The sequence below is a fragment of the Cervus elaphus genome, chromosome 5 (assembly GCF_910594005.1).
Source record: "Cervus elaphus chromosome 5, mCerEla1.1, whole genome shotgun sequence".
Lineage (NCBI taxonomy): Eukaryota > Metazoa > Chordata > Mammalia > Artiodactyla > Cervidae > Cervus > Cervus elaphus.
In genome coordinates this window covers 18,195,027-18,221,796 of record NC_057819.1, presented here as the reverse complement: position 1 = coordinate 18,221,796, position 26,770 = coordinate 18,195,027, and the positions used below count along the sequence as shown (strand labels likewise).

Genomic DNA, 26,770 nt, shown 5'->3' with positions numbered 1-26,770 from the left:
CGTGGGCCCTTATCCGCCGTAAAGCGAAGTTGTTCTTTGGCAAATGGGGTGGGGGCAAAATCGCGAAGTTTCGAAGCGCGGGCAACATCCGGGCAACATCTGGGGCCCTCGGTCTGAGGCGTCCTGTGTGACTTGACTTTTTAGGAATTGCAGCCATGCTGAAATGTGTGATGAGCGGCAGTCAGGTGAAAGGTGCAGAGGCCTTTTTTGCCTTCCTGTGTAAAAAAGGGAAAGCTTAGGGTTTGTGGGCGTGGGGACGTTTCCACCGGCGTCTCATTTCTTGACCTTTGTCTTTATGCCTAAGGGACATAAGACCTGGCCATAGCCAGCATCCACTCACCCAGGGTCTTCTTAACTTCTGAGGAGCAAATGAAGGCTCATCGGCTTTTATTTATACGTATTATTTATATTCGTAGATGTCCATGAAATGAAGTTGAACCACCGGGACAGGTAGTGGAAGGGTAGGCTTCAAACTCGGGGTGATAAGGAATGTGTGGGAAATTGGGAAAAATAACCCTTGGACAGTTAAAAGTATTTTAGCGCGATAAGAAAAGCATAAACCTCGTTTTTATTCCAAATTCTAACATTTTTTAAATGTATGACCTGGGACAAGCCATTGAATCCCTTCAGGGCTCAGTTTCCTCATCTGTAAAACGAGAATAATAACAGCATCTTCATTATAGTATTTGTTGTAGTTTCAATTAGCGATAATCGTGCCTCGGATAAACCTCATTGGCTACGGTACTGCCACTGCGCAAAGCTTAGTATTTGTTGTAGGAATGAAATGCGGGTAAAGAGCTCAGTAACAAATGGTAATGTACAAGAACTAATCCTTATTATAAATGGTACTTTAAACATGTAAGTTACTCCAGAAAGTCTCTGTTTAGGAAAGTAATGGTTTTCTACAGATCATAATCTGAAAATGATCATTGAAAGGCATTTGTGTCGCAGCTGGCTCCCGCTATGTTGAGAGCATCTATGGAAAAATATTAATGAGCAGGAAAGGAAAGAAAAAGATCCCCATTGTTGCATGTTTTCAGAGTTCTAGAAAGTTCTCTTTTGCAGTGTGTACCTTGGTCTCAGTAAGTGATAATTTGTATGATTGTTTAATTTTGTTTTTTCTCCAGAACCTAAGCACTGTGAGGGTGGGAACTGTGAACCTGTCTTGTTCATTGCTATACCCCCATTGCCTTGGCTTATACTCTTGGAACCTGCTAGGGGCTCAGTGAATATTAACTGAATGAACAAAAAGTCTTCATTAGCTAGCTCCAGGAAAGAGTGGTGAATGTGAAGTATTAAAAAAGGGCCACTTTTTTTTTTTCCCCTAGTCATCCTATGTTGAGTTTGAAGCCCGCACCTCCAGTTCTGATTCTTTTTCCCCCCCTCTCTTTATTAGCATGCCATGTGGCTTGTGGGATCTTAGTGCAGAGTCCTAACCACTGGACCAATTATAGTATGATGCTCCCAACTCTGATTCTTAAGCATAATATGATTTTACATTCTAGAATTATTTTTCCTTTTTTTCTACTTTTCCATGAATTGATATGGCCATCCTTTTTTATTGAAGCATAGTATCCCATATCTGTTTGCCGTATTTTTTTTTTTTTACTTATTCGTAATTTTTAAGAACACTAATGGTGTCATACCAAATCAGACCAGTATTTCATCCAGGCCTAGCTACTCTTTATGACAGGGCATCTAACTGTGTTTTCTGGCGAGATCTGGCATGATCCATGCTCAAGTATCAGAAATATATCTTGAATGCCTCTAAAAAATTTCTCTCTTATAACTTGTTTTGACTTTGCCACCTGTGAAGTTATGAAAACCTTTTGAACCATTTTCTATATGCTCTGTTTTCACAGTTTTTTTTTTTTTTGCAGTAAGGGATATACATTTAAACCAAGTTTAAAAATGCTTTAGTATGGACATTAGCTACCACAATAGTTCCGTGCAACATTTTTAACATCTAGAAAGAAAGGATTTTGTTGCATTTTATTATTTCACACACCCAATCTGTGAATTTATTGAGCACTTATTATGTGTCTGGAATTTTGCCAAGGCCATTATACTGTATTTCTTAAAGCAGTTTGTAGCATTAGTCTATAAAACACTGTTCTTTGTGAATTTATCCTGAGTCCTGTGAATGCTGAAGTAGTTCCATGGTTTATTTTTATTGTTTGAAAGAATGTAAACAGCATCTTTCTTTTTCTCCATAGTATTTGGGAAAGCAATCCAAGCTCTCTCACGAATTAGTGATGAGCTGTGGCTAGACCCCTCTGAAAAAGGAGTAAGTAAGAAATTTAGCTCATAGACCATCAAGTCAGGGCAAAAGATGATGTTTAAAGATCCCAGTCCAGATTGAATGTTAACTCGGAAATCCAGAAACTGTAATTATCCCTTCCACTGTTGATTTGTATTTTATATATCTGAATACATTTAGAGCATGGTAAACTTAAAAAAAATCATACACTATTGATTTAAGCCAGAATCACAACCTGGTGGTCAAGAGGCTAGATATGACTTGCAGAAACGTTTTGTGGGGCCTGTGCTGTTTTTTTAAAAATTGAAATATAACACAGGGAGTGTGATTTGGTGCTCTGTGATGACCTAGAGGAGTGAGATGGGGGAGTGGGAGGGAGGCTCAAGAAGGAAGGGAATATGTATACTTACAGCTGGTTCACATTGTTATACAGCAGAAACTAATACAATATTGTAATGCAATTATCCTCCAATTTTAAAAAATTGAAATAATTTTCTAACAGTAGTTGAGAGAGTCCACATAAATATCTGAATTTCTTGCTTCTCTTGAAAACTCAGGGGAGGGGGGATCGGGATGGGGAATACGTGTAAATCTATGGCTGATTCATATCAATGTATGACAAAACCCACTGGAAAAAAAAATAATAAATAAATAAAGGAGAAAAAAAAAAAAGAATAAAAAACTTTAAACAAAAAAAAAAAAAGAAAACTCAGAAGATCTGCTAGTTTGGGGCCTGCATTCCCAAGTGGAAGTATTAATGGTTGACTGACTAACAATTTTTTACCTTAGACAAGGTAAGACTGCCATTTTGCAGCAGTCTTTTTACTTCCTTTCGTATTATTGCCTTTGATCACTTTGTACTTTAAAGTTAAGGTGCCTGTGAGCAATTACATTTTTGCAATTAAAAATATGTTCTTGTTAGCAAAACAAACAAAAAATACAAATTCAACATGCAGGATTTTAGTCTTAAAACCTATAAGTCTAGTATAGATATGGACACATATGTGTATACATATACAGATTACAAACACACTCTAAAGGGGCTTCTCTGGTGGCTCAGTGGTAAACAATCCACCTGGCAATGCAGGAGACACCATTTTGATCCCTGACCCGAGAAGATCCCAAATGCTGTGGAGCAACTAAGCCCCTGTGTCATAACTACTGAGCCTGTGCACTGAGGCCCGGAAGCCACAACTACTGAGTCCAAGTGCTACAACTGCTGAAGCCCATGCTCCCTAGAGCCCATGGTTCGCAACAAGAGAAGCCACCACGTTAAGAAGTCCGTGCATCGCAACTAGAGAGTAGCCCCCGCTTGCCGCAACTAGAGAAAAGCCCATGCAGCAATGAAGACCCAGCACAGCCAAAAAAAGATAAATAATTTTTTAAAAACACACTGTATAATGCAGTTCATATTATATCAGTATTATAATTCATGTGTATAATGTGGTCCATATAATGCAGTTAACATCCCATAGCTTACTTGAATGCATTTCAATGACATGCTAAACATATTAGATTTTTTTTAAATTAATCATTAAAGAAACCTGATTTGTTTTCCTGTATGACTGTTATTTTGTTTTTCTAGCTTGCTTTAAGATCTGTGAATTCTTGTCGGTCAGCATATGGATGTGTCCTCTTCTCTCCTGTGTTTTTTCAACATTATCAATGGTCAACTTCAGTGAAAATGAATGATACTGACATAATATTGAATTTAAATTGCAGATTGGGAATGAAGGTAAGTATAAGAGGGCCTGATTTCCTCTTGTGTTGTAGAAATGCTCAATATATAGGGTATAACACCTATCCTGTTCTTAATATTTGGTTTAAATTGCATACAAGACAGGTCTGTTCATTTAAGAATATAAATACTCTCGTTAGATTTTTTTAAAGTAATCAAGCAACCATGTGAAGTATGTGCTGTTCTCTCATGTGTTTGCGTTACAGTCAATTCTGCCCATCTTTAGATGTCTGAATTCCCTAGAGAAAAATGTGGAGAAGTGCAAAATATTTACCAGATCTGATAAGTGCAAAGTAGTTATTCAGTTCTTCTGCCGACATGGTAGGTATAGTTAAATCTAGTTTAAAGTATGTGCATTTTTTGTTAATATTGTTCACGTTTAGAATATTCAGACTGCAATATTGCTTTGAATTTGTGTAGTCTATGGTAGGGAGGTTGTAAATATTATTGTACTTTTCTCTGTAGAAGTATTGTGAGATGACTGGTATTAATTCTTTCTTTTTTTGGCTTGTCAGTGGCACAGGCTATGCCTACATACAGACCAGTTGGGTTGTTTTTTTTTTTTTTTTGCCATATAGGATCTTATTTTCCCAACCAAGGATCAAGCCCATGCCCCCTGCATTGGGAGCATGGAGTCTTAACCACTGGATTACCAGTGAAGTCCCCAGACCAATTTTTTAAATGTTCATCTGAACTCTCACAATTGATTATTCTAAAATTAACTAACTGCTGGATGATATTCTGTAAGCGTGCCTTGGTAACAGTGTTCCTTGCAAAGAACAGAAAAAGAATAATGCCTACTTGTATTAGAAGTGCCCTGAGTCCAGCCCCTCAATTGTAGGAGCCAAGACCTTCATTCATTCTCTCTGATACACCAAAGAGATTTCCTGCCTCCCAGCCTTGCAAGGTAGATATTCAAATGTTGTAGTCATATAGGATTTTACGTAGTTAAATATATATAGCATAATAATAAGGAGCATGGCGTCTGGAGGCCCCAAGGCCTGGGGTGGAACCCTGCACTGCTGCTTCCTTGCTGAGACACTGGGCAAATTATTTTACTTTGTGCCTCAGTTTCCCTTATGTAAAATGGGGACAATAGTAATACAAGCCTTCTAGGGTTTTTGTGAAGATTCAGTGAGTTATAGGAAGTTATAGCTCTGCAATGTTTAAAGAAATACCTGGCATAGTTTCTAAGAGGTATCACTAGTACTAAGTTTTCAGTTTTTTAAGTATGTCTCAAGTGACTTGATTAGTGTCCAATACATATTTGTGATTGGTAGATTTTTAATAACTTTTGTTGGGAAATTGTACGAGTTAGGATGCTCTAAGTTACAAGTAACAGAAAGAAAGGAAAAACACCCAGAAAATCCAACTCAAACTGACTTAAACTGTAAAGAGGAATTTTGGTTCATATAAGCTAAAAGTTCAAAATTAGATCAGAGGAGTGGTTTGATCCAGGCAGCAGCAGCTGCTTCTCCTTCTCCTTCCTTTTAAAATTCTCTCAGCTCTACATTCCTCCATGTGACTTATACTAAGTCCAACTTCTCTTATAAACTTTTAATAATAAGGTGACTTCTAGCAGCAGCTGTTGGGGCTACATGCTTGCTCTTTTATATCCAAGAGGAGTGAGAGTCATACCTCATACATGCATTGAACAAAAGTGTTTGGCTTGGCTCTGATTGAACCAACCTAAAATAATCCTGGGGGGCCACGGGAATTCCATTCTCTAATTGCCTTGGCTTATTGCCATATCTGGGCCAAATTCAATCACAAAGGAGATAAGATTACATCAATTGATTTATACCAATGAGGGCCCACAAGTGATGCTTGAAGTGAAGCTGGTGCTTCCCAAACCTCATGGCGGCTACACAACAGGGAAGGATGGCTCAGAAAGGAAGGGGAACAAAGGCAATAGATGGTAGTATAGTAATTGGGGTAAATATTAATACTTATATTTTCCAAAACTGTCTGTACTCAGGAAATTATGCTTGCAATTTTATTTCTATAATCTGGCGGGGAAACAGTGTTCAAATTTAGTTGAGAAAAATCACCTAGGCAGAGATATCCAATAAATTGCTAGAAATACATGTTTGGAATTTGGGAAGAAATTAAGGACAGTGAAGTAAATTTGGCTGTCTTCATTGATAGAAAACAGCTGTGAAAATATGAGCCACTAAAAAAGACTAATTTCTCTGAATCTAACCACAAGTAGTTCCCAGAATGGTGATTTCTTAGAGTATTTAGCATCTATTAATAGAAAAAAGATGATTTATGTCATCAAGAACCAAGATTCATATGAAATATTCACCTGCCTAATAATAATTCTATGAACTCTCTGTATTTTCATTTGCGCAAGTCCCAGAGTAGCTAAAAATGAGTCAGTGAGTTGTCCCTGAAGAACATGCTCTGCTGATCCAAAGCACCTGGTACTAAGTTCTGTTCTGATCAAGAAAACAGGTCTCCAACAGAGAGGGGATTCCCTAAGAGGGGGGCACTGGCTATTTGAGTGAAAATAAAACCCTGATTTGTACATGTATATTAATGACGTGTGTCAAGAGGGCAGGATCCCCACTTCAGGGTTTTAAGATTTTTTGAAAGGTCATTTACAGATGTACTCATGACTAAACTTCGGTAACAGTGAATGTAAAGGGATTAGGAGCATCCCTTCTAAGATTTTTGAACTATCACTAACCTCTGAAATTCCAAACTCCACAAATGGAACATCTCCAAAATAACACTTACTCCTTAGCTGTGCCTCTTCAGGTCTGAGAGAGTTCTCTGGAGCCACTGAAGGAAGTTGCAGATTGAGCTATGAAATAGCAAGCAGAATTCTATCATAGCATCAGGTATCCCATTGCTGGGAGCAGATGGTACAGACCAGTGCTATCAAGTGGTCCACGGACTGGCGGCTGGACCTCAGACTGTTACTGGTCTGTGAGAAGATAAGGAACTTAGGCCAGAATTTAAGTCAACACTACTAAGCATTCTATTTAGTTCAGCTGTTTTGTTTTCATTGTTGTTTCAATAATAAGACTTTCTTAATGAAGGAAGAAATTCTGGTGAAAATTCCGTGTCTCATTATAGTCCAGTACTTTGTGCAGCACTAGAAAAAGTCAGTAAATGACACAGAGTAAACAGGACTTTAAATTTTTATCCCATTTGCATTCTATCACAGAAAATTATTAAACTAGAAGGTTAGAAAAAAATGCAATGAAGAAGTACATCAAGCCAAGTTATTTTTTTTTAAGATTTATTTATTTATTTTTGGCCAGGCTGGGTCTTCATTGCTGCATGGGTTTTCTCTAAGTGCAGCGAGCAGGAGCTACTCTCTGGTTGTGGGTCACGGGCTTCTCGTTGTAATGGCTTCTCTTGTTGCAGAGCACAGGCTCTAGGTGTGTGGGCTTCAGTAGTCGCAGCAGGAGGGCTCAGTTGCAGCTCAAGGGCTCTGGATAGAGCACAGGCTCAGCAGCTGTGGAGCACGGGCTCAGCTATCCCACGGCATGTGTGATCTTCCTGACCAGGGGTTGAACCTGTGTCCCCTGCATTGGCAGTGGTTCTTAGCCACTGGACCACCAGGGAAGCCCCCAGCCAAGTTGCTTTTATTTTTATTTATTTATTTTTAAATGTACTTTCATTAAAGTGAAAGTGAAGTCACTTAGTCGTGTCCGACTCTTTGCAACCCCGTGGACTGTAGCCTACCAGGCTCCTCCATCCATGGGCTTCTCCAGGCAAGAATACTGGAGTGGGTTGCCATTTCCTTCTCCACCAAGTTGCTTTTAAAAGGGTACAATGGATGTACTTGAGAGAGAAAAGGTGAAGAGGAAAGGTTTTGTAGGTGCTGGCCTCACATCTGGGTACATTTCCAATGGTCAGAAATGGGAGGGCATTCTACTATGAGGAAGCAGTGTGATCAAAGGTCTAAACTGAAAGTGTCTTGTTTGTGTTAACGAAAAAGGGGAAGGAAGCAAGCAGCAAGAAAAAGAGCCTCAGGGGTGACAAAGAAATAAGGCATCTCTCAACTTGGACATCCTTGGTAACACCAATACAATATTCACCTGAGTCAGATATTTGTTACAGAGGTATGATTGTGCTTGTATATGCATGGACTGTTTCTGGAGAACACCTAAGAAACTGGTGACAGTAGTTACTCTGAAAAAGGTTCTGGGGTGGCAGGAGTCAGAGGTGGAGGGTGACTAACTTTCATTGTCTATTTTTGGTAGTTTTTAAATGTTATGCCTTACACATCTATTGTCTTCTATTATATATCCATCTAAAAGTAACTTAAAAATATTTTTTAAAGTAAGTAAGATATGCCAACTTTTGAGCTTCATATCTTTCCAAAATAGCAGCCACAGTAATACCTTTAAAATAGGTCAGATTATGTCACTCCAGCAAAAAGCTCACTGTTGTACCCAAGATAGAAGCTGAAGATCATACAGTGGCCTGTGAGGTCCAACATGATCCAGGAGCCCCAGGCATGCTTTCTCCTCAAGGGCTGGGCTGCTGTCCTCTCTGCCTAGCAAGCTCCCTCTCCAGACAGCGCATGGTTTGATCTTTTGAAGACCTCCTTCAGTCTTTGCTCAAATGGCATCTTTTCCATGAGGTCTTCCTTGAATTCCCTATTTAAAATTGCTACCCCCACCACTGGCACTCCCAGCTCCCTTTCTGCCATTTAAAAAAAAAAAATTCCTGTGTACTTACCACTTTGTGACATGTGTGCATGCATGCTAAGTCGCTTCAGTCGTGTCTGACTCTGTGCGACCCTGTGGATTGTAGCCCGCCAGGCTCCTCTGTGCATGGAATTCTCCAGGGAAGAATATTGGAGTGGGTTGCCATGACCTCTCCTCCAAGGGATCTTCCCGACCCAGGGATCGAACCCATGTCTCTCTCCTGCATTGGCAGGCAGGTTCTTTACTGCTAGCGCCACCTGGGAAGCCCATTATGTGATATACCAATTGTTTCATTAATACTTATTTTCTTATTGTGTGCCTCTCTTTACTAGAACGTAAGCTTTGTGAGGTCGAAGATTTTTGTCCAAGTTGTTCTTCACTGGTCCATAGCTCCCAAATCGTCTCTAGTATGGTAGATTACAGAAAAAAAAAACAAACTCATAAATTATCTGCAGGCCTTCCCTTCAAAAGCTGAAGTCTGTTTCCCCACTTCAAATCTCAGCTGGCCTTGGACTTGCTTTGATATCAGTAGAATGCACTAGAATTGATGTTGTGTGAGTTCCAAGCCTAGGCCTCAAGAGGCCTGTCAGCTTCCGTTGTTAAACTAAGAACATTTCCATCAACATGAGAATAAGCATAGCCTGTGTAGACACCTGAAAGATTGAAGACCATGTGGTGTGAGGCCATTCAAAACGATCTGGCCACTGTGAAGCCAGCCCAAACCAGAGGAGTCACTTAACTGAATTGTGAAAAATAACAAACGCTTGTTATTTTGAGTCACTGTATTTTTGATGATCATTAAAAACTAATTGATAAGCCTGACAGACAGTAACTGCTCAGTAAATATTTGTGAAAATAATAAATATTGCTGTTATTAATTCAGTTAAAAAAATGAGTTGAAAAATGCTATTTAGAATGAATCTTTTTGATTCTCATTGTAACATTATTATGCTGTAGAAAGTTGTAGCCTACCTGGATTTTATTACATGGGCTCTATGTTCAAACTTAGATTCAGGGGAAAAAAAAAAAAAGATAAACTTAAATTCAAATTCTGACTATACTTATTAAAACAGTTTAGCTTTGAAGTCATTTAACCAAGCTCAAGCTATAGTTTCCTCTTCTGAGATTAAGTACCTACCCAATAGAGATATTGAGAGGATCAGAGATAATGTCTGTGCAATGTATACTGTAGTTGTGGGTACACTGGACCATAGCCATTACTGCTCCCCACTCCTCTCATCCTCTCAGAGGGAAAGAACACACCGATTCAGTGCTCCAGTTTTATTTTCAAAGGTCCCATCCAGAAATATCAACCTTGGTTGAAAAATTCTGAAAGAGGTCATAGATACCGGATTGGTAGTGGGCAATTACTATTTTACACACAATTTAAGAAATTACCCATATTTCAAAAGAAGGTGGGAACTCTACTGCCTAATTGTTTGGAGGGTGTGACATGTTACATAGTGTCCACTAGGGAGCGATAAACACACTCATTTAGGGTTAGTGTTTCTTGTAACTTATGTGCACCTGCTAGATATTAAATATTACTTTAATTTTATTATTTTAATCTGAACTTAAAGTGTAAAAGTCTTTAAATTTTTTTTAATTTTATGCTTAAAATTATTAACGGATTGTTTTACTATTTTGTTTTTGTTTTTGTTTTACTATTTTTAAGGTATTAAAAAGATTCATAATGTGTGTTTTCAAGAAAGTCAGCCTTTGCAAGTTATTTTTCAAAAGAATATGTGTGCTAATACGCTAGTGATTCAGCCAAGGTAATGAGCTCTCTGTTGTTGTTTTTCCTTAATATAGTATGGTCACAGAGTAAAGAATTAATGCCCTAGAACTTTTAAATCAATTATATTTTTTAAAGCTAACATTAGACTTGGAGAAATCACCTACAGGATCAAGAGGAAACCTGAAGAAAGATAATAGTAGATAATAACTGCCTAATGGTAGAAATAATAATTTATTGGCCAAGAAGTTTCTAGAAATATCCCATCAGTGGCTTTCTACATCAAGTGATATTAAGAGAAAAATATATTATCTGATAACACTTTGCATTCATATGGTGCTTTTATAAGACACTGTGTGTCTTAAAACACACAGCACAAGGAGATCTTAACAGTTTTTATGTGATTGATTTTATCCCTGTTTGTTTTTTCCTAGAGAATGAGTGAGATGTATTTGTCAGTGAGGGAGAACTCAATTTTTCAGTTAAACCATAGCATTAAACATTAATTATTTTGTAAGCCAAAAGATGTTTTACCCTTACTCTTTTTTATTTTATTTATTTATTTATTTTTACCCTTACTGTTTTTTAAATTACAGAAGAAATACTCCTTGTAATGCATCTAAAATTTATAGAGAAGTGCAAAGATGAAAAATGAAAGTCTTTCTCCTCTACTTACCCCATATATCGCACTTGGCAGGCGTAACATATATTAACAGTTTGGTGTATATCGTTTTACCTCTTCTATTTATAGTCAGTTTGTCTATAACTTTCCCTCTCCCTATATCTATGGATACCTTTCTCTCTTTCAAAATTGTATCACATACTTTGTTGTTTAGTTGCTAAACTGTGTCCAATTCTTTTGCAACCCCATGGACTATAGCCCACCACGCTCCTCTGTCCATGGGATTTTCCAGGCAAGAATACTGCAGTGGGGTGCCATTTCCTTCTCCAGTGGATCTTGTTGACCCAGGGATTGAACCCACATCTCTTGGATTAATAGCAGATTCTTTACCACTGAGCCACCTGGGAAGCCCCCAACACATATTGAATCCTGGAAGTGAAACTGCTGGGTCAAAAGCTTAAACAGATTTTAAATTTGCATACATATGGACTAGCCAATTGCTATCTGAGGAAAAGTTTGTGCCAATTTACATTCCTACCCAAAGTATAGGAGAATCCTTCCAAGTTAAGGATTATGATTAATCTTCAAAAATTTTGCCAACCTGTTGGGTAGAAAATGGCATTTTAATTCTTTACTATGTCTGTTTTATTACTAGGGGGCTTGAGCATCTTTTTACATTTATTAGAAGTTTGTATTTTTCTTTTTTGAATTGCACATTCATGTTGTCATTTTTTGTATCAGCTTGTTTGATATCTTGTACAACACCTCTCCCTTAACACTGGAAAAGTTCCCAGATTAATTTGGTAGGTGTTCCTGACATTTTGGCATTGAGAGACACTGCTAATCTAAAATCTAGCGTCAGGTTAACACGAACGTTACAGAAATTCTAAGAATCTCATTTTTATCTAACCTCACTTCAATTTAAAAAATAAGCCAGAAATTTTAATTCAATAATAAAAAGGTAAATAACCTAGCTAAAAAAAAATGGGCAAAGGATTTGAATGGATATTTTTCCGAAGAATATACGCAAATGGCCAACAAGCATATGAAAAGTGATCAACATCGTTAGTCCTTAGGGTAGCGCAAACCATACAGCTTTAAATCTGAGAATTGTGTAGAATATGAATTGTATCTCAGTGAAGGTGTTTTTAAAAAGGGAACCCAGGATGAAAGGGCATTTGGGATGTCAGGACAACCTGGACCAGAGATTGAACCCAGGCCCCGGCAGTGAAAGCATGAGTCCTAACCACTGGAACACCTTGGAATTTCCAATGGTGTAATTTTAAGATATACAAAAAATATAGCAGGTCATGTAGAAGAATTGAGATAAGTCTTTTGGGTAGATTCACCTATTTATTTCCAGATTAAAGATTTGAGTTCCATTTCATAAGATAATTTCTTTCTGTTTCTTCTTCAGATAGTGTAATATTGTTTATTGCATTTTGTAGGGTGCTTGCTGAGGCAATTGTTCTTTTTACATCGAGTCAAGAGGAAGTTACTCTTGCTGTTACTCCGCTGAAGGTTTGCATTAAGAGTTCTAATGAGGAATCAATGGGTAAGGATTATATCTGTCACTGTGCTTTGATGGACTATTACTTCCTGGCTTTCCTGATTACTCTATGGTTATACAGTAAATATTACTGACATAATATTTATTCTTGACTAAAAGGCAGTAAAAGTAAAATATAGAAAGATCATCAAAATTTTCAAGAGACCAAAGAAATTTGTCAACCAGTAATTAAAATACCTGGCTTTGAAATTCAAATTGTTTTAAAATTAGGAGAATGGTTACTGAGAAAAATATTTTTTCAGTTGAAATTTTAAGGTCTTTTTCTTATCCTTTGTATTTAGCCTAAAGGAAAGGAAGAGGCCAGCCATCCAATGGAGATGATCTTTGACCACATAAAAAGGAAAATTAACTTTAAGTTAGAAATGTAGGATATTCCAGATGGCAAATATATAGGGCAGAAAATGTGAATATTTCTCTAGTTCACTCTTCTAAGAGCTATCCAGATGTAATGGAGACACTATGGCATGATTAAATCTGGAGTTTTGCTATTAAGGAAATTTACTAAGGTATTTTTGGCATAGGCTGTTTGAGATTCTTTGATGTTGGATAATTTGGGGGGTGATAGCAGTAAAGAAAGAATATAAAGGTAGAAACATTATTTGAAAGTGAAAAACTAGTATAACTAGGGCTTAAGGTGGGTCACATGACTTTGTAGTGTTTAGTTTGTGCCAGATGCTGTTCTAAATGGTTTACATTTGTGAATCCATTTGATCTTTGCAGCAACTCTATGATGTAGCTACTGTTAGTATCCTCATTTTCCATAGGAACAATATGAAGCACAGAGAAACTAAGTGACTTGCTGCTGTCACACAGTTAATATGTGGATTGTGATCTGAATAGGGGCTGTCAGGTTCCAGGGCTTAGGCTTATTACCACCGTGCTCTTATTGCTTCTCTCAAGTCTCATCTAGTATTCTTTTTTGGCACTTAGAAGTGCATGATCTGGAAGATATATGCGTGGCTAGTGAGAGGGTCTGTTTTATATTCATAATGCCATCTCTGAATAAAGATGGCCATTTAGTAACCAGGAGACGCTATCCCTTGTGAGCAGCTTTCTAATGAGTGGTTATAGTTATGACTGACTCGGAACCCAGTTGTTTAATTTTATTATTGAACCTACTCTATGCCAGCACACTGGGAGTGACATGAGCCTTCTTTTCTTAATTTATTTTTTTAAGTATTCTTTTTTTGTATTCTTTTCCATCATGGTTTATTGTAGGATATTGAATATAGTTACCTGTGCTGTACAGTAGGACATGCTTATCCATTTTACATCTAATAGTTTGCATCTGCTAATCCCAAACTCCCAGTCCAACCCTCTCTTGCCCTCCCCCTCCCCCATAGCAACCACAAGTCGTGACATGAGCCTTCTTGATTGAGATGAAAGTATTTGTAAGGTATTGTTTGGTCCTTTTAAAATATAAATACTATTTCTCCTTTGTTCTTATGCTTAAATAATTCATGTTCGTTGAAGAAAATTAAAAACATACAAAAAGCACTAATAAAGTCACCTGGAATCCCCCTATCTGGAGAAAAGCACTTAATATATAAAAACACTTTTCTATATCTTAGATCTGAGAACAGGAGATTGGTTTAATTGGTGAAATACAGTGAAGCTATTATTAAAAGTAGTCTTGGGAGTTCCCTGGTGGCCTAGCAGGATTCCAGGCCTTTACTGTCATGGGCCTGGGTTCAGTCCCTGGTTGGGGAACTAAGATCCTGCAAGCCACACTGCACAGCAAAAAAAAAAATAGTAGTCTTGTTTGTGTGTATATATACATTTCTTTCTCTCTGGGTGTGTATATCAAAGATGTTTATTGAAGTTAATATTGTACAGGAAAACACAAAACACCAACACACACAAATAATTTGGAAAATGTACTTATTGACATAAGGGACTGAGCTTCCCTCATAGCTCAGTTGGTAAAGAATCCGCCTGCAAGGCAGGAGACTGCAGTTTGATTCCTAGGTTGGGAAGATCCGCTGGAGAAAGGAAAGGCTACCCACTCCAGTATTCTGGCCTGGAGAATTCCATGGACTGTACAGTCTATGGGGTCACAAAGAGTGGGACACGACCGAGCAACTTTCAGTTATTGATGTGGAAATATAGCCAGGATATATTATTGAATAGATTATAAAATGGTATGCATAGTGTGATCATATTTTCATTTTAAAAATGCACATGACATTTTAATAAAATATTAGAGAACAAAATTCACCTGTTATTGTCTGTCTTTTGGATCATAACCATCCTAGTGGGTATGAAGTATTGTCTCATTGTGCTTTTGATTTTCATTCCCCTAGTAACTAATGATGTTGAGTATCTTTTTGTGTGTGCTTATTGTTTATTTGTATATTTTCTTTGGAGAAATGTCTGTTCATATCCCTTGTTTATTTTTCACTTGAGTTATTTGTCTTTATTGTTCTGAATACTAGTCCCTTATCATATGTGCCGTGTTGTGCTAAGTCGCTTCAGTCAACTCTGTGAGACTCTGTGGACCAGCGCCTGCCAGGCTCCTCTGTCCATGGGCTTCTCCCAGCAAGAATACCAGAGTGGATTGCTGCGCCCTCCTCCAGGGGATCTTCCCAAGCTAGGGATCAAACCCGTGTCTCTTATGTCTCCTGCATTGGTAGGCGGGTTCTTTACTACTAGCACCACCTGGGAAGCCCCCCTTATCATATATATGATTTCAAATATTTTCTCCCATTCTGTGAAGTTGATTTTTTTACTTTCCATTTTTTAATTTTTTGGCCACCCCTCCCAGCTTGTGGGATAGAGGAAGTGGAGGTGGCAGTCTCTTAATGCCTGGGCCCACACCAGAAACCAGCACTAGATCACTCCACCACATACTATTAGTGAGAGTAGACAAAAGCCCACTCACCCCAAGGGGAAGGGACACAGATATAGACCCTACCACTCAACGAAGAAATGTCAAAGAACTTGCGGCTATTTTTAACCTACAATTTATGGTTATCTTTACTTTTCTTTTTAAAAAAATATTTATTTATTTGGCTGCACTGGGTCTTAATTGCAGGATCTTCCATTTTTGTTGCACTGTGTGGGATCTTTAGTTGCTAGCAGGGGAACTCTCAGTTACGAAATGTGGGATCTAGTTCCCTGACCAGGTATTGAACCCCAGCCCCCTGCATTAGGAGTAAGGAGTCTTAGCCACTGGACCACCAGGGAAGTCCCTGACTATATTTTCTTATTAAAATTTCACAAATACCTATGGAATTGATGTTATTCTTTATTTTCCTCTTGAACAGACCTGACCAATTCTGTATACAGTGAGATGTTCGTTGGTCCAGATGAGTTTGACTTCTTTCAAGTTGGAATTGACACTGAAATAACATTTTGCTTCAAAGAACTGAAGGTAAAACCAAAAGTAGTGTCCAATTAGAATTATCAGTGGCAGTTTTTAATAAAGATTTCATATTTTTTTCCCTTCTTTTCCTTTCAGGGAGTGCTGATATTTTCAGAAGCTGTACATGCTCCTATAGCCATTCATTTTGACTTTCCTGGGAAGTAGGTCTTTGGAAAATTTTTGAGTTTATTTCTTTTTCTTTTGTCGTATACTAGTAAATAAAACCCTTTGGGTCATGTTGAAATTAATTCACACCTCAGGAATTCCTTAACTTTACGAGCAACACTTCTCAAACTAAAATTTTGAAAGATGTTATAACCTAGTGTTCTTTTGATTGGTGGCTTGGTTTAGAAAGATACATTATTCTGCAGAGTGAAAACATTTATAAACTTGATATATTGAATAAATTGCCTAATTAGAAAATTATATATGGCTTAAACAAGTTAAATCTCTATGAAACTATGGTATGTTATAAGAACTAAAATGTCAAAGAGATTGGGTTAGGATAAATGTGTCTTATAAAATTGGATGTGATGATTTTTAAGGGCTCTTTTAGCTCTAAAGACTATCTCAATTTGTGAAAAAACAAATAAGACTTCTACTTTTACTGTTTCTTTTTACTCCAAAATTAAGTATCATTTTCTAATGTTTTCCCAGTGTCCATCAGAAAATGAGTGTGGTTTTTGCTCTCGTTTTGCCTTTTTTAGACCCATGGCTTTAAGTATTGATGATATGTTATTGGAAGCCAACTTTATTTTGGCTACATTAGCTGATGAGCCAAGTAGAGCATCTTCTCCACAAACACTGTGTCTTTCACAAAAACAAAAAAGGTAAGGCTGTGTTTTTAATGTCTTATTGGTTGGGATAAAGCCATTGCAACCTTATTCTGCAATAATTCAATGGCATTCATTTAGGAAACAACTGAGAAGGAAAACATTAGAAGATCTGAAATTTTAACTGAATCAGGAAGAACTCAAGGAAGACCTAACTGTAACATAGAAATAACACCCATCTTTCACAGATACTTGCTTTTTTCTCTTATGATCACAATTTAACAGAACTGTCTGGTTTATCTTTGTCATTGCCTAAAACTCATTTCTGTTTTCAGTGGTTGTTTTTTAGGAGTGATATAGTGTGAAGTTTCACATGAAGGTTTATATTCATTACCCAGAGCTCTCTTTCTTAGACATATGGACAGGCAGCCATTGTTTTTCTTTCTTTCTTTTTTTCCCTTTTGTCTCTGTCTTTTCTTTTTTTTAAATTTTGGCTGCACTGCATGGCTTGCAGGATCTCAGTTCCCTGTCCAGGGATTGAACCTAGGCCACAGCAGTGAACTGTAATGTCCTAACCACTGGATATCCAGGGAACTCCCCCTTTTGCCTCTTAACTTTTTTTTTTTTTTTGGTGAAGGCTACTTCATAGTAAAAATAACAAATTTCTGTGGGAAATTAGGAAAATGCAATAAAGTACAAAGAATAAAGTGAAAAACACCCACACTTTTACCACCTAACGATAGCCACTGTTAATGTTTGGCACACTGTATTTTCTTTCAGACTTTTAATTTTGCATATGTTTGCATTTTAAAACAAGATTGGCTCATATAGCATATGTAGTTTTGTATCCTGTTTTTTTCCCACAAAATATTATATTGTGAACATTTTCTGATATTGCTGATAATGACTTGGAAAGATGCTTTTTAATGGTTCTATACATTTTATCATACAAATGTATTGTAATTTATTTGACTTTTTTTTTTTCCTACCTGTGTTATAAGATTGTCTCATGCACACTTGGGTTGCTTTACTGAAAAATTTGAATCTGCAAGAGAATTTCTAAATAATCATATATTTGAATCGTAACTTTCAAACAATTAGTTTGATGTTTTTTCAATATATTCCCTAAACTGTGTTATCATTGTCATTTCATGTTGCTCCTTTAGTTATATACAAATATATATTTCAAAGTAAACAGTTCATTCATTTAATCTCTATTAATACCTCAGGTCAGAGCCGATACATTCAAATTCAAAGGCTGGTGAAAATGCAACCAGCAAGGTCCCAGAGTATATCTCAAGAAAAGTAGAACTGAAAAGGCTGTATTCTGATGAGACTCCCACGAACACCTCTACATTGGAAAATTGTGGCAGCCCTTTAATGAAAAGAGCGAACAAAGACCTTACTGAAGTACCCGAAAGCAGTGGAGGTATTAGTGAAGTCCCAGAGAGCAGTGTCAAGCGACACGGAAGAAGTGCCAGGGTCTCCATGTCTCAGGAAGGTAAAGGAGCAGCAGCACTGAGACACAGCGAAGCCGAGGCCAAGGCTCGCTCTCGTTGTCCGTCTGCCTCTCCAATCTCCCTGCCGCAGCCCACCCCCAGTCCCCTGGAAATTAATTTCCTTGTATTTTGATGGGGAGAGCTGAAGGCAGTCTGAGATGGAGAAAAGGTTGATTTATACAATGTCAATACAAAACAAATTGCTCATTGAGTAATTCTAACAAAGTATGTTTAGAGACTTGAGTCACTTGTTTTAAAGAACAAATTATGATTGTTTACAGCATATTTATCTTTGAGTACAAATATTGATAATATGTTAAAGTCATATACTTTGTTTTCTAAAATAAGTGTCCTAATTTTCTTTTTCAAGTTTGGTCAAGAAATCTCTTATTCATGGTAGCACAGATACAAATTTCATCACAAGAAACATCACAAATTTCTTTGTAGTAGAGTCCCAGTTAATAACATTATTGTAATACCAATATTTTGCTATTATAGATGGATGATAAACTTTACAAAATGCTATGATGTTAAACCTTATGAAATCTATTGAACTGAAGATAAACATAATTTATTAGAAGTATCTTAAATAATGATAGTCCGCATTTTACATGTTTACATTAGTGTTTTATTCAAGCTTGTTTTGCTGTTGTTATTATTGGTTTGGAAATATGAGTTTGTTAGAGTTAGAAATCTGAAAGGAGAAATAATATTGCTAGAAGTTACTACTTACTTCTCACTAGTCCTTTTCAGAATTGATAGTAATTAGCAAAATGGACCAATTTAAGTTGCATTTCCAAAGTGTCATTAGGATGGCAGTCAGTTTTTTACTAAGAGAAAGAGCAGGGAGCTGACACTTCATGTTACACACCCCTATGAATTTTACATTTTTTACTTTATTTCATTTTTAAGTCACAATATCCACTGCTACTGGGCTTTCCTGGTGGCTCAGTGGTAAAGAATCTGCCTGCCAGTGCAGGAGATGCAGGTTTGATTCCTGGGTTGGGAAGATCCCTTGGAGAAGGAAATGGCAACCTACACCAGTATTCTTGCCTGGGAAATCCCGTGGACAGAGGAACCTGGCCAGCTACAATCCACAGGGTTGCAAAGAGTCAAATACGACTGAGCAACTAAACAATAACAATGCTGTAATAAAGACTTCTAGGGTCGTAAAATTGGACAGTAAACTCCATTTATTAAGTTTGATGCCATAAGTGTTTATTGAATACCTGTTATATGCCCAGTACTTATGGCAGTTTTCTCTTCTTGTGAATTACTAACTTGGTCATAAAAGAAAACTGAAATCTGTCTTTTCATTATGCAGAAACATTTTCCCCATCCTGTTTTTTGGTTACACATATTGTGCTTACTTTTATTTTTTTTACAGACAACAACAGGAACACATTTCCCTGCTGCTTCATCTCCCTGAAATTCACTAAGATTGCCAATTTCCTCACTAGGGAAAGTGACATTTAGAGCTGTAAGCTCCACAAGTTTCATTACAGCACTCTTTTCTTTTCTATCATGTCACTTAAATCCTAAATTCTAAAAAGAAAACTCAATTTTGGAAGGGAAGTTTTTGCCTTAACTCCTGCAAAAATGAGATTACATTATGGGTAAATGATTGAGACCCCCATCATCTATCTGAACTGCGGTGAGCCTTCTGACTGGCCTCCATACCCCCATTCTTCTGCACTCTGGTTTTCCTCCACACTGTACTAAAAGATTCTGTTTGGACCTTACAGTGAGGTATAGGGCTCCTGGGTTGGAGTCTCTGTCTTGCCACTTGTGTGACTTGGGCAAGTTACGTATCTTTGCTTCAGTTTTCTTTCTGTTAGTAAAATGAGGATGATAATGATGAATTGTGAGATTGAATTGTTGTGAAAATTAATTGAGCTAATAGATGGAGCTGGCAGATGGTCAGTGCTCAGCATCACTCTCCTGCTTTTAAATCTCTTGAATCGTCCACTTTTTCCATAGAATTTCACCTAAACTCCTTGAAATGGCATTAGGGGACTGTCCCTAGAGTATTTAATATAATCTTCTCATTTCCTCCTCTGAGGTCCAGTTCTAGTCCTTCAGATTATGTTTTAATGTCTGGTAGATTTAGTATCCCTTTGTAGATTTTGTCAGTTTTTTTCCTGGTTATTCCTGAGTATATATTTTTTTATTTGAACTTTAATATCAATGTATCCAACTCCATAAAAAAAATCTATTTTTTTTATTAGGATTTCCTTAAATTTCTGTTAACTTGAGGATGTTAAGTGACATCTTTATGTTGTTGAGTCATTCTGTCTATAAACACCGGCAATGTATTTCCATTTATTCAGTTGTTCTTTTGTGTCTTTCAGGAGTGTTTTAAAATGTTTCTCGTACATTTACACACTTATTGTTAAGCTTATTCCTAAATAATTAACCTTTTATATTGCTGTTGTGAATGGATGTTGTTTTCTGTTTTCTCACTGCTTTTTGTGTATATGAAGGCTATTGTTTTTTCGTGTTAATTTTATATTGTACTACCCTGCTGACTTATGTAATTATTTCCATTAGTTTTATCACTGATTCTCTCAGGGCTTTTAAACATACTTACTATATGTCTCTTTTTTATATACCAATTGTTTCATTTCTTCTTTAATGCCTCCAACTGACTCTTTTGTTCAGCTGCATTAGCACATAACCTCTAGTACAACATTTAGAGTGGAGAGAATGGGCCTGCTTGCTTAGTTCCTGATCTTAATGGAAACATTCTGCATATGCTTTTGTGTTCTACTTTTGCTCATATTATTGCGCCTACATTTCAGGGTAGTAGTATTCCTCTTTTCACTGTTCAAACTCCTACCCACCTTCAAAGCCCAACTCAAATGATACATCTCCTTCTGAAGTCTTCTCATTCTACTCATTTTTACTGTCACATAATAACTTGATAGATATGCTTGTTATTACACTAGGTAGATTGTGAGTTCATCAAGGGCAGACCTGAGTCTTATTCATCATCTCTGTATTCCTAGTGCATAAGCCAGTAGTTGGCAGACCTTCAGCCCTGGTTTGCGATAGCCTGAGAAAATTTTTAAAATCCCTCCAATAGTATCACAACATTCCAAAATGAAACCAATTTTTTAATTCACTTTATTAAAAAAAATAAATACATGGTAGTATTCTACTTTGGGGAAGGGGGTTTTCAGAATTAAACTGCTGTAGAGAAGTATTGGGCTTCCCTGGTAGCTCAGCTGGTAAAGAATCTGCCTGCAATGCAGGAGACCCTGGTTTGATCCCTGGGTTGGGAAGATCCTCTGGAGGAGGGCATGGCAACCAATTCCAGTATTCTTTCCTGGAGAATTCCATGGACAGTGGAGCCTAACGGGCTACAGTCCATGGGGTTGCAAAGAGTCAAACATGACTGAGTGACTAAGCACAGCACAGAGAAATATTGCTGTATTCTCAATAATGAGCAACATTTTGTCTGTTGTGGATGTTCAATAAGTTTAATCAAGAAGTTATACACAGCTCTCAGGGACACCAAAATGAGGAAAAATATCTAGTATTGTTATCTTTTTTTACTGAAGTATGATTGACCTACAACACTTTGTAAGTTCTATGTGCATAACATAATGATTCAGTATTTCCACACATTACAAAATTATTACAATGATAGAAATTTAGAGCGATTTTCAAAGACCAAAGCCCCATAAAAGTTATGATAATATTGTTGACTATTTCTTCATGCTGTACATTTCATCCACATGACTCATTTATGCTGTAACTGGAATTTGTACCTCTTAATCTCCCTCACCTAGTTCACTCACCCACCCCCACACCTCTCCGCTCTGGCAACCACCTGTTTGTTCTCTGTATCTATGAGTCTGTTTCTGTTTCATTATTTTTGTTCATTTGTTTTGCTTTTTAGATTCCATACATAAGTGAAATCTTATGGTGTTTGTCTTTCTATGACTTATTTCCCTTAGTATAATACCTTGTAGGTTCATTGGTTTTGTTATAAATGGCAAGGCTTTATTCTTTGTTGTGGCTGAGTAATATTCCTTTGTATATATGCACTGCATCTTCTTTACCCATTCATCTATTGATGGATACAGGTCGCTTCTATATCTTGGCTATTATAAATAATGCTGCAAAGAATATAGGGGTGCAGATACTTTTTTGCATTCGTGTTCTTATTTTTATTTTTTTCAGAAAAATAGCAGGAGTGGAATTGCTGGATTGTATGGCAGTTCTATTTTTAAGAAAACATGTATACTGTTAAAAAATTTTTTTATAACAATGCACCTTCTTACTCAATTCGTGTAGAACTTGGACTCATTGCAAGTTACATAGCTATTCAGACTTTATGCATTAGAAGACTGTTAGACACTAGGGAAGGGCTTGATCATCCAGCCATGAACGATTTAGAGACTGAAGAGTAGGTGGGGGACAAGAGGGGGTAGCAAATGACATTTGACCTTAAGTGAATGGCAAATTCAGGGCAGCGCTCAAAGGCCATAGTAAACTAAGATTTTCAGCTTACCAGTGTATTAGTTTCTTATTGCTGCTATAGCAAATTACCACAAGCTTAGTGGCTTAAGACAACACAAATTATCTTTCAGTTCAGAAGTCCAAAATGGGTCTCACTGAGCTAAAAGCAAAGCATTGGCAAGGCCGTGTTCCTTTGTGGAGACTAGGGAAGAATCTGCTTTCTTTCTTTTCCTTTCTTCTTGAGATCATCTGCATTCTTTAATCATGGTTACCCTTCAGCTTTAAACCAGCAATGGCTGGTGGAGTCCACTTTACATTTCCTCACTCTGATGCTGATTTCCACATTTAAGGATCATTGTGATTTCCCATTGGGCCTACCTGGATAGCAACCTTACTCCACTTGCTCTTTTAATTCCCTTTTGCCTTGTGATATATTCACAGGGTCCTGGGATTAAGACGTGAACATCTTTGGGGGTGAAGGTAGACCATCATTCTGCCTACCACAGGCAATATCACAGCTAATTTGGGGTGTTTCATCTGGAGCCAAGGTTCAACAACTGCTGTCTGAAGTGCCCCATGCAGAGGGCATCTTCAGTTTCTGATTTGTAAGGATGAACCAAGAATAGGGATCGTTTGTTTATTCATGCTTGATACCTACCATGCAACTCCCACCAGTATTTGTTGAGGGCCTTGCGTCATAGACATGGGGTATACAATGGTGTGCAAAGTAAACAAGAAAGGTTCCTACACTTAATTATAGACTGGGTATGGGGGTGGGGGAGGTAGACATTAAACAAATAATCATATGACTAAACGTATGATAATTAAAAAAAAAAACTAACCTGTGGTAACTTTAATAAAGGAAAAGTTCAAGGTGCTTTGAGAAGATTTAAAGTGTGAGCTGACCTAATCCAGGAGGTCAGAAAGTCTTTGAAACTGGTGTTTGGAGCTGAGCTGGAAAGAATAAGATAGTAGGGGGAAGCTGAGTGGATGTGGCATGTGCAAAGGCCCCTGTCATGGAGGAAGCGTGGTAGTTTTAAGGACCTGGAGGAAGAACAGTGTGGCCAGAGGGCAGATAGACAAGGGAAACAGTGGCACAGGGTGAATGAAACTGGAGCAGTGAGTGAGTTCCAAGTCATGTCGGATGTAAATGGCCGTATCAGGTACTGTGGCAGTGGAAGTATTTGAAGGGTTTTAACAGGGAAGGCTGCCCACAGTGCAGTGAAGCAAGACTGGAAACTCAGTTGTGGTGTCTGAGAGATGGTGATTCAGTAGAAAATGGAGAGAAGTGGCCAAAGTAAACAGCTAATTGAGGAAATAAAACAGCAGGACTTTGTGATGGATCGGTCATGGAGCTTAAGGGAAAGGGAGGTATCAAGGTTGGAGAAACAGGTTCAGTGCTAAGATCATGAATTCTATTTTGGATATAAGTTGCAGAAATCAAGTAGGTAGTAGGATATAGGAAGCTCAGATTCTAACTGTGAGACTCCCTGGCATGTACACACTAATTTCTGCCAGCAGTGTGAATGCGAGTTCCTCGAGAGAGGGTGTGGCAGAGGAGACTGTCACCGTTTAGAGGAGTGGCTCTTAACCACAGCCAGGGGACAAAGCCATTAGTGTCTGCAGACACTTCTGGATGTCACAGTTCAGGAAAGGGGGCTGCTCCTGGCATCTGGCGGGTAGAGGCCAGGGGCGCTGCTCAGCATCCTCCCAGCAGCAGGACAGCCCCCACAGCAAGGAAACTTAATCCTCCAACGTGAGCAGTGCTAAGGTTGAGAAACCCTGCAAAGTGTGGGTAGAAGAGGGCAAACATTCATCTTTGTTTCACTTAAAGATAAATAAATAAATTTAATAATAATAATAAAAAGAAGGCAAGCCAACTGAAAAGAGCAACCAGAAGAACACAGCATGAGGAAAGTCTGAGAAGGAAGTGTCAGAGTGATCTAGTGGGCTGGGGACTGAGAATGGCCATTAGTTTAGGGCATCTGGCAATTTTTGGTGACCATTATAAGGACAATTCCTATATGCGGGTCAGGAGCTTTTTTAGATAGGACCTAAGAGTAGGAGAATGAGAAGATAGAGAAAGCCAGTGTAGACGGTTCTACAGCAGAGATTAAGCTGGAGGGAGGATGTGGATGAGGCTATATGTTTTAATGAGACATCTGAATATTTTTAAATGCTGGTGTTCCTATCCAGTAGAGGAGAGGCATGGGAGGGGCTGGGAGTCAGAGACAGGGAGGGAAGGACTGACTCTGGTCAGGAGTAGCTTTTGTCACAGCAGGAGGGGAAGGGGAGAGGATGGATCAAGTGGAGGAAGATAGCCAGCAGTCTCTGTTCATCTGTCTCCCACAGCCCTGGTGTTGGTTTCAATGGCCCGGGCAGGGTAGTCAGAAACAGATCACTGATCCCAAACTGTGTGCCCCTGGAGTCCAGGGAAGGGTTTTACTTTCGGATGTTTTGGGCCACTCATGAAGGTTCTGGGTGTCTCATGAACCATCAGCTAATGTGAGACCACAGTGGCTGAGTTTCTGAAGAGGGGCATTTCATAAGCACTAACTTGCTTTGAATAAACAACAGTTACTTCCCTCCTCCCCTCCTCCAGTTCTCTTGCATGTTCTTTGGAGCAGTTTCTTCTGACCAACAAGAACCCTTCAGCCTCCCTTTCCAGAGTCTGGCAACAGCAAGTGACAATGAAGAGGACATGAAGAATGGCAGTTTCTCCACATTCTAACAATGATGGCTGAGCTCGCCCCCCTGCCCATTTACTGGTTCACTTGTACTGAAAACACATTTTCACATTTAAATCTATGAAGGTACTGTCTTGGGCTTCCTGGAGAATGGGCTACTGGTTATCTAAACATCATCTTGTACAACCACCATATCTAGCAGTAACTACTTGTCAATAAATGTAACTTGCTTTAAATCTATTATGCTACATGGGAGGCAGAAAAGTTTTTTGTGTCGGGAAAAAGCTCATTAGAATTTTCTTCAGTTCAGGGAATTCCCTGGCAGTCTGGTGGTTAGGACTCTGAGTTTCCGTTCAGGGGGCAAGGGTTTGATCTCTGGGACCTAAGGTTCAACAAGCTGCATGGTGTGGCCAAAAAAAGAGAATTCTTCAATGTAGTGTTTATTTACAAGAGTTTTTAGCATTTTCTTTGCCAGTTTTATAGTTATTTAAACTTTCAGTAGCAGCCATTTTGAGTGCATCAGAATGGCTTGTAAAGTTCAGGTATCTTTTGTATTTGATTTCAAGTATTTGAGCTTTGATGCTGACAGAACGTTCTGCAGTCTTTTCTTATGTAAGATCATAACTTTTACACAGCAGGGGAAGAAGAGAGTGAGATGAATGGAGAAAGCAGCATCAGCATATATGCACTATCAGGTGCAAGATGGATAGCTGATGAGACGTTGCCGTATAGCATAGGGAGCCCAGTCTCTGTGATGCTCTGTGATGGCCTGGAGGGATGGGGTGAGGGGAGGCCCAGAAGGAGGGGGATGTCTGATTATGGCTGATTCACATTGTCATATGGCAGAAACCAACCCAACATTGCAAAAAAAAAAAAAAAAACCAACTTTTTCTCCATTGCTTATATTTTGTTAAGAATTTAAATAATGTGATTAAAAAATTTTGCAGTGTGATGCAGAAAAGAATGGAAAGGATGCCAAAAAATTATTTTTGTATTAGCTGACATAGAACAGCAGCCTCCACTGCCAAGAAAGCCTGGGTCTGGAGTGGAATGAGGGGGAAGATTAATGTCTCTGTTCTTTGCCTCTTTAAGAATTAGCTTCTTACCGGCACAAGCTAAACAATCTGACACAATAACATTGTTATGTAACATCTTATGATGTATGCCTCTCCCTCCCCTAAACCTGTTTATAGTCAGTTATAACCTGACAAACTAGACTTCTGTAACACCTTATTGTTAAGTCTGTGAAACCATCAAATCACAAGGAAATATTAACTGGCAAGCAATTGTGCTTTAGATTTTGTGAGGATTAACAAAACAAAGGTGGCTGAGTGGATTACTAAACTTTAGAACTGTGAACAGAGTTATAACTAAAACCAGAATGA

The 26,770-nt window shown here is 38.1% G+C and overlaps 1 protein-coding gene and 1 pseudogene across 1 annotated transcript; one reads left to right on the top strand and one right to left on the bottom strand.

Moving 5' to 3' along the window:
- The first annotated feature begins 12 nt into the window (after positions 1-12).
- RAD9B (RAD9 checkpoint clamp component B) lies at positions 13-25,739 on the top strand. The gene is given in 12 exon segments (XM_043901867.1): positions 13-192; positions 2,217-2,287; positions 3,846-3,995; positions 4,205-4,319; positions 10,344-10,443; positions 12,474-12,580; positions 15,862-15,968; positions 16,056-16,120; positions 16,667-16,789; positions 17,962-18,190; positions 18,192-18,233; positions 25,301-25,739. Coding segments are annotated over 12 exon segments (1,275 nt in total). The 5' UTR covers positions 13-155; the 3' UTR covers positions 25,430-25,739.
- Positions 642-762, bottom strand: LOC122695712 (annotated as a pseudogene).
- Positions 25,740-26,770: the final 1,031 nt, after the last annotated feature.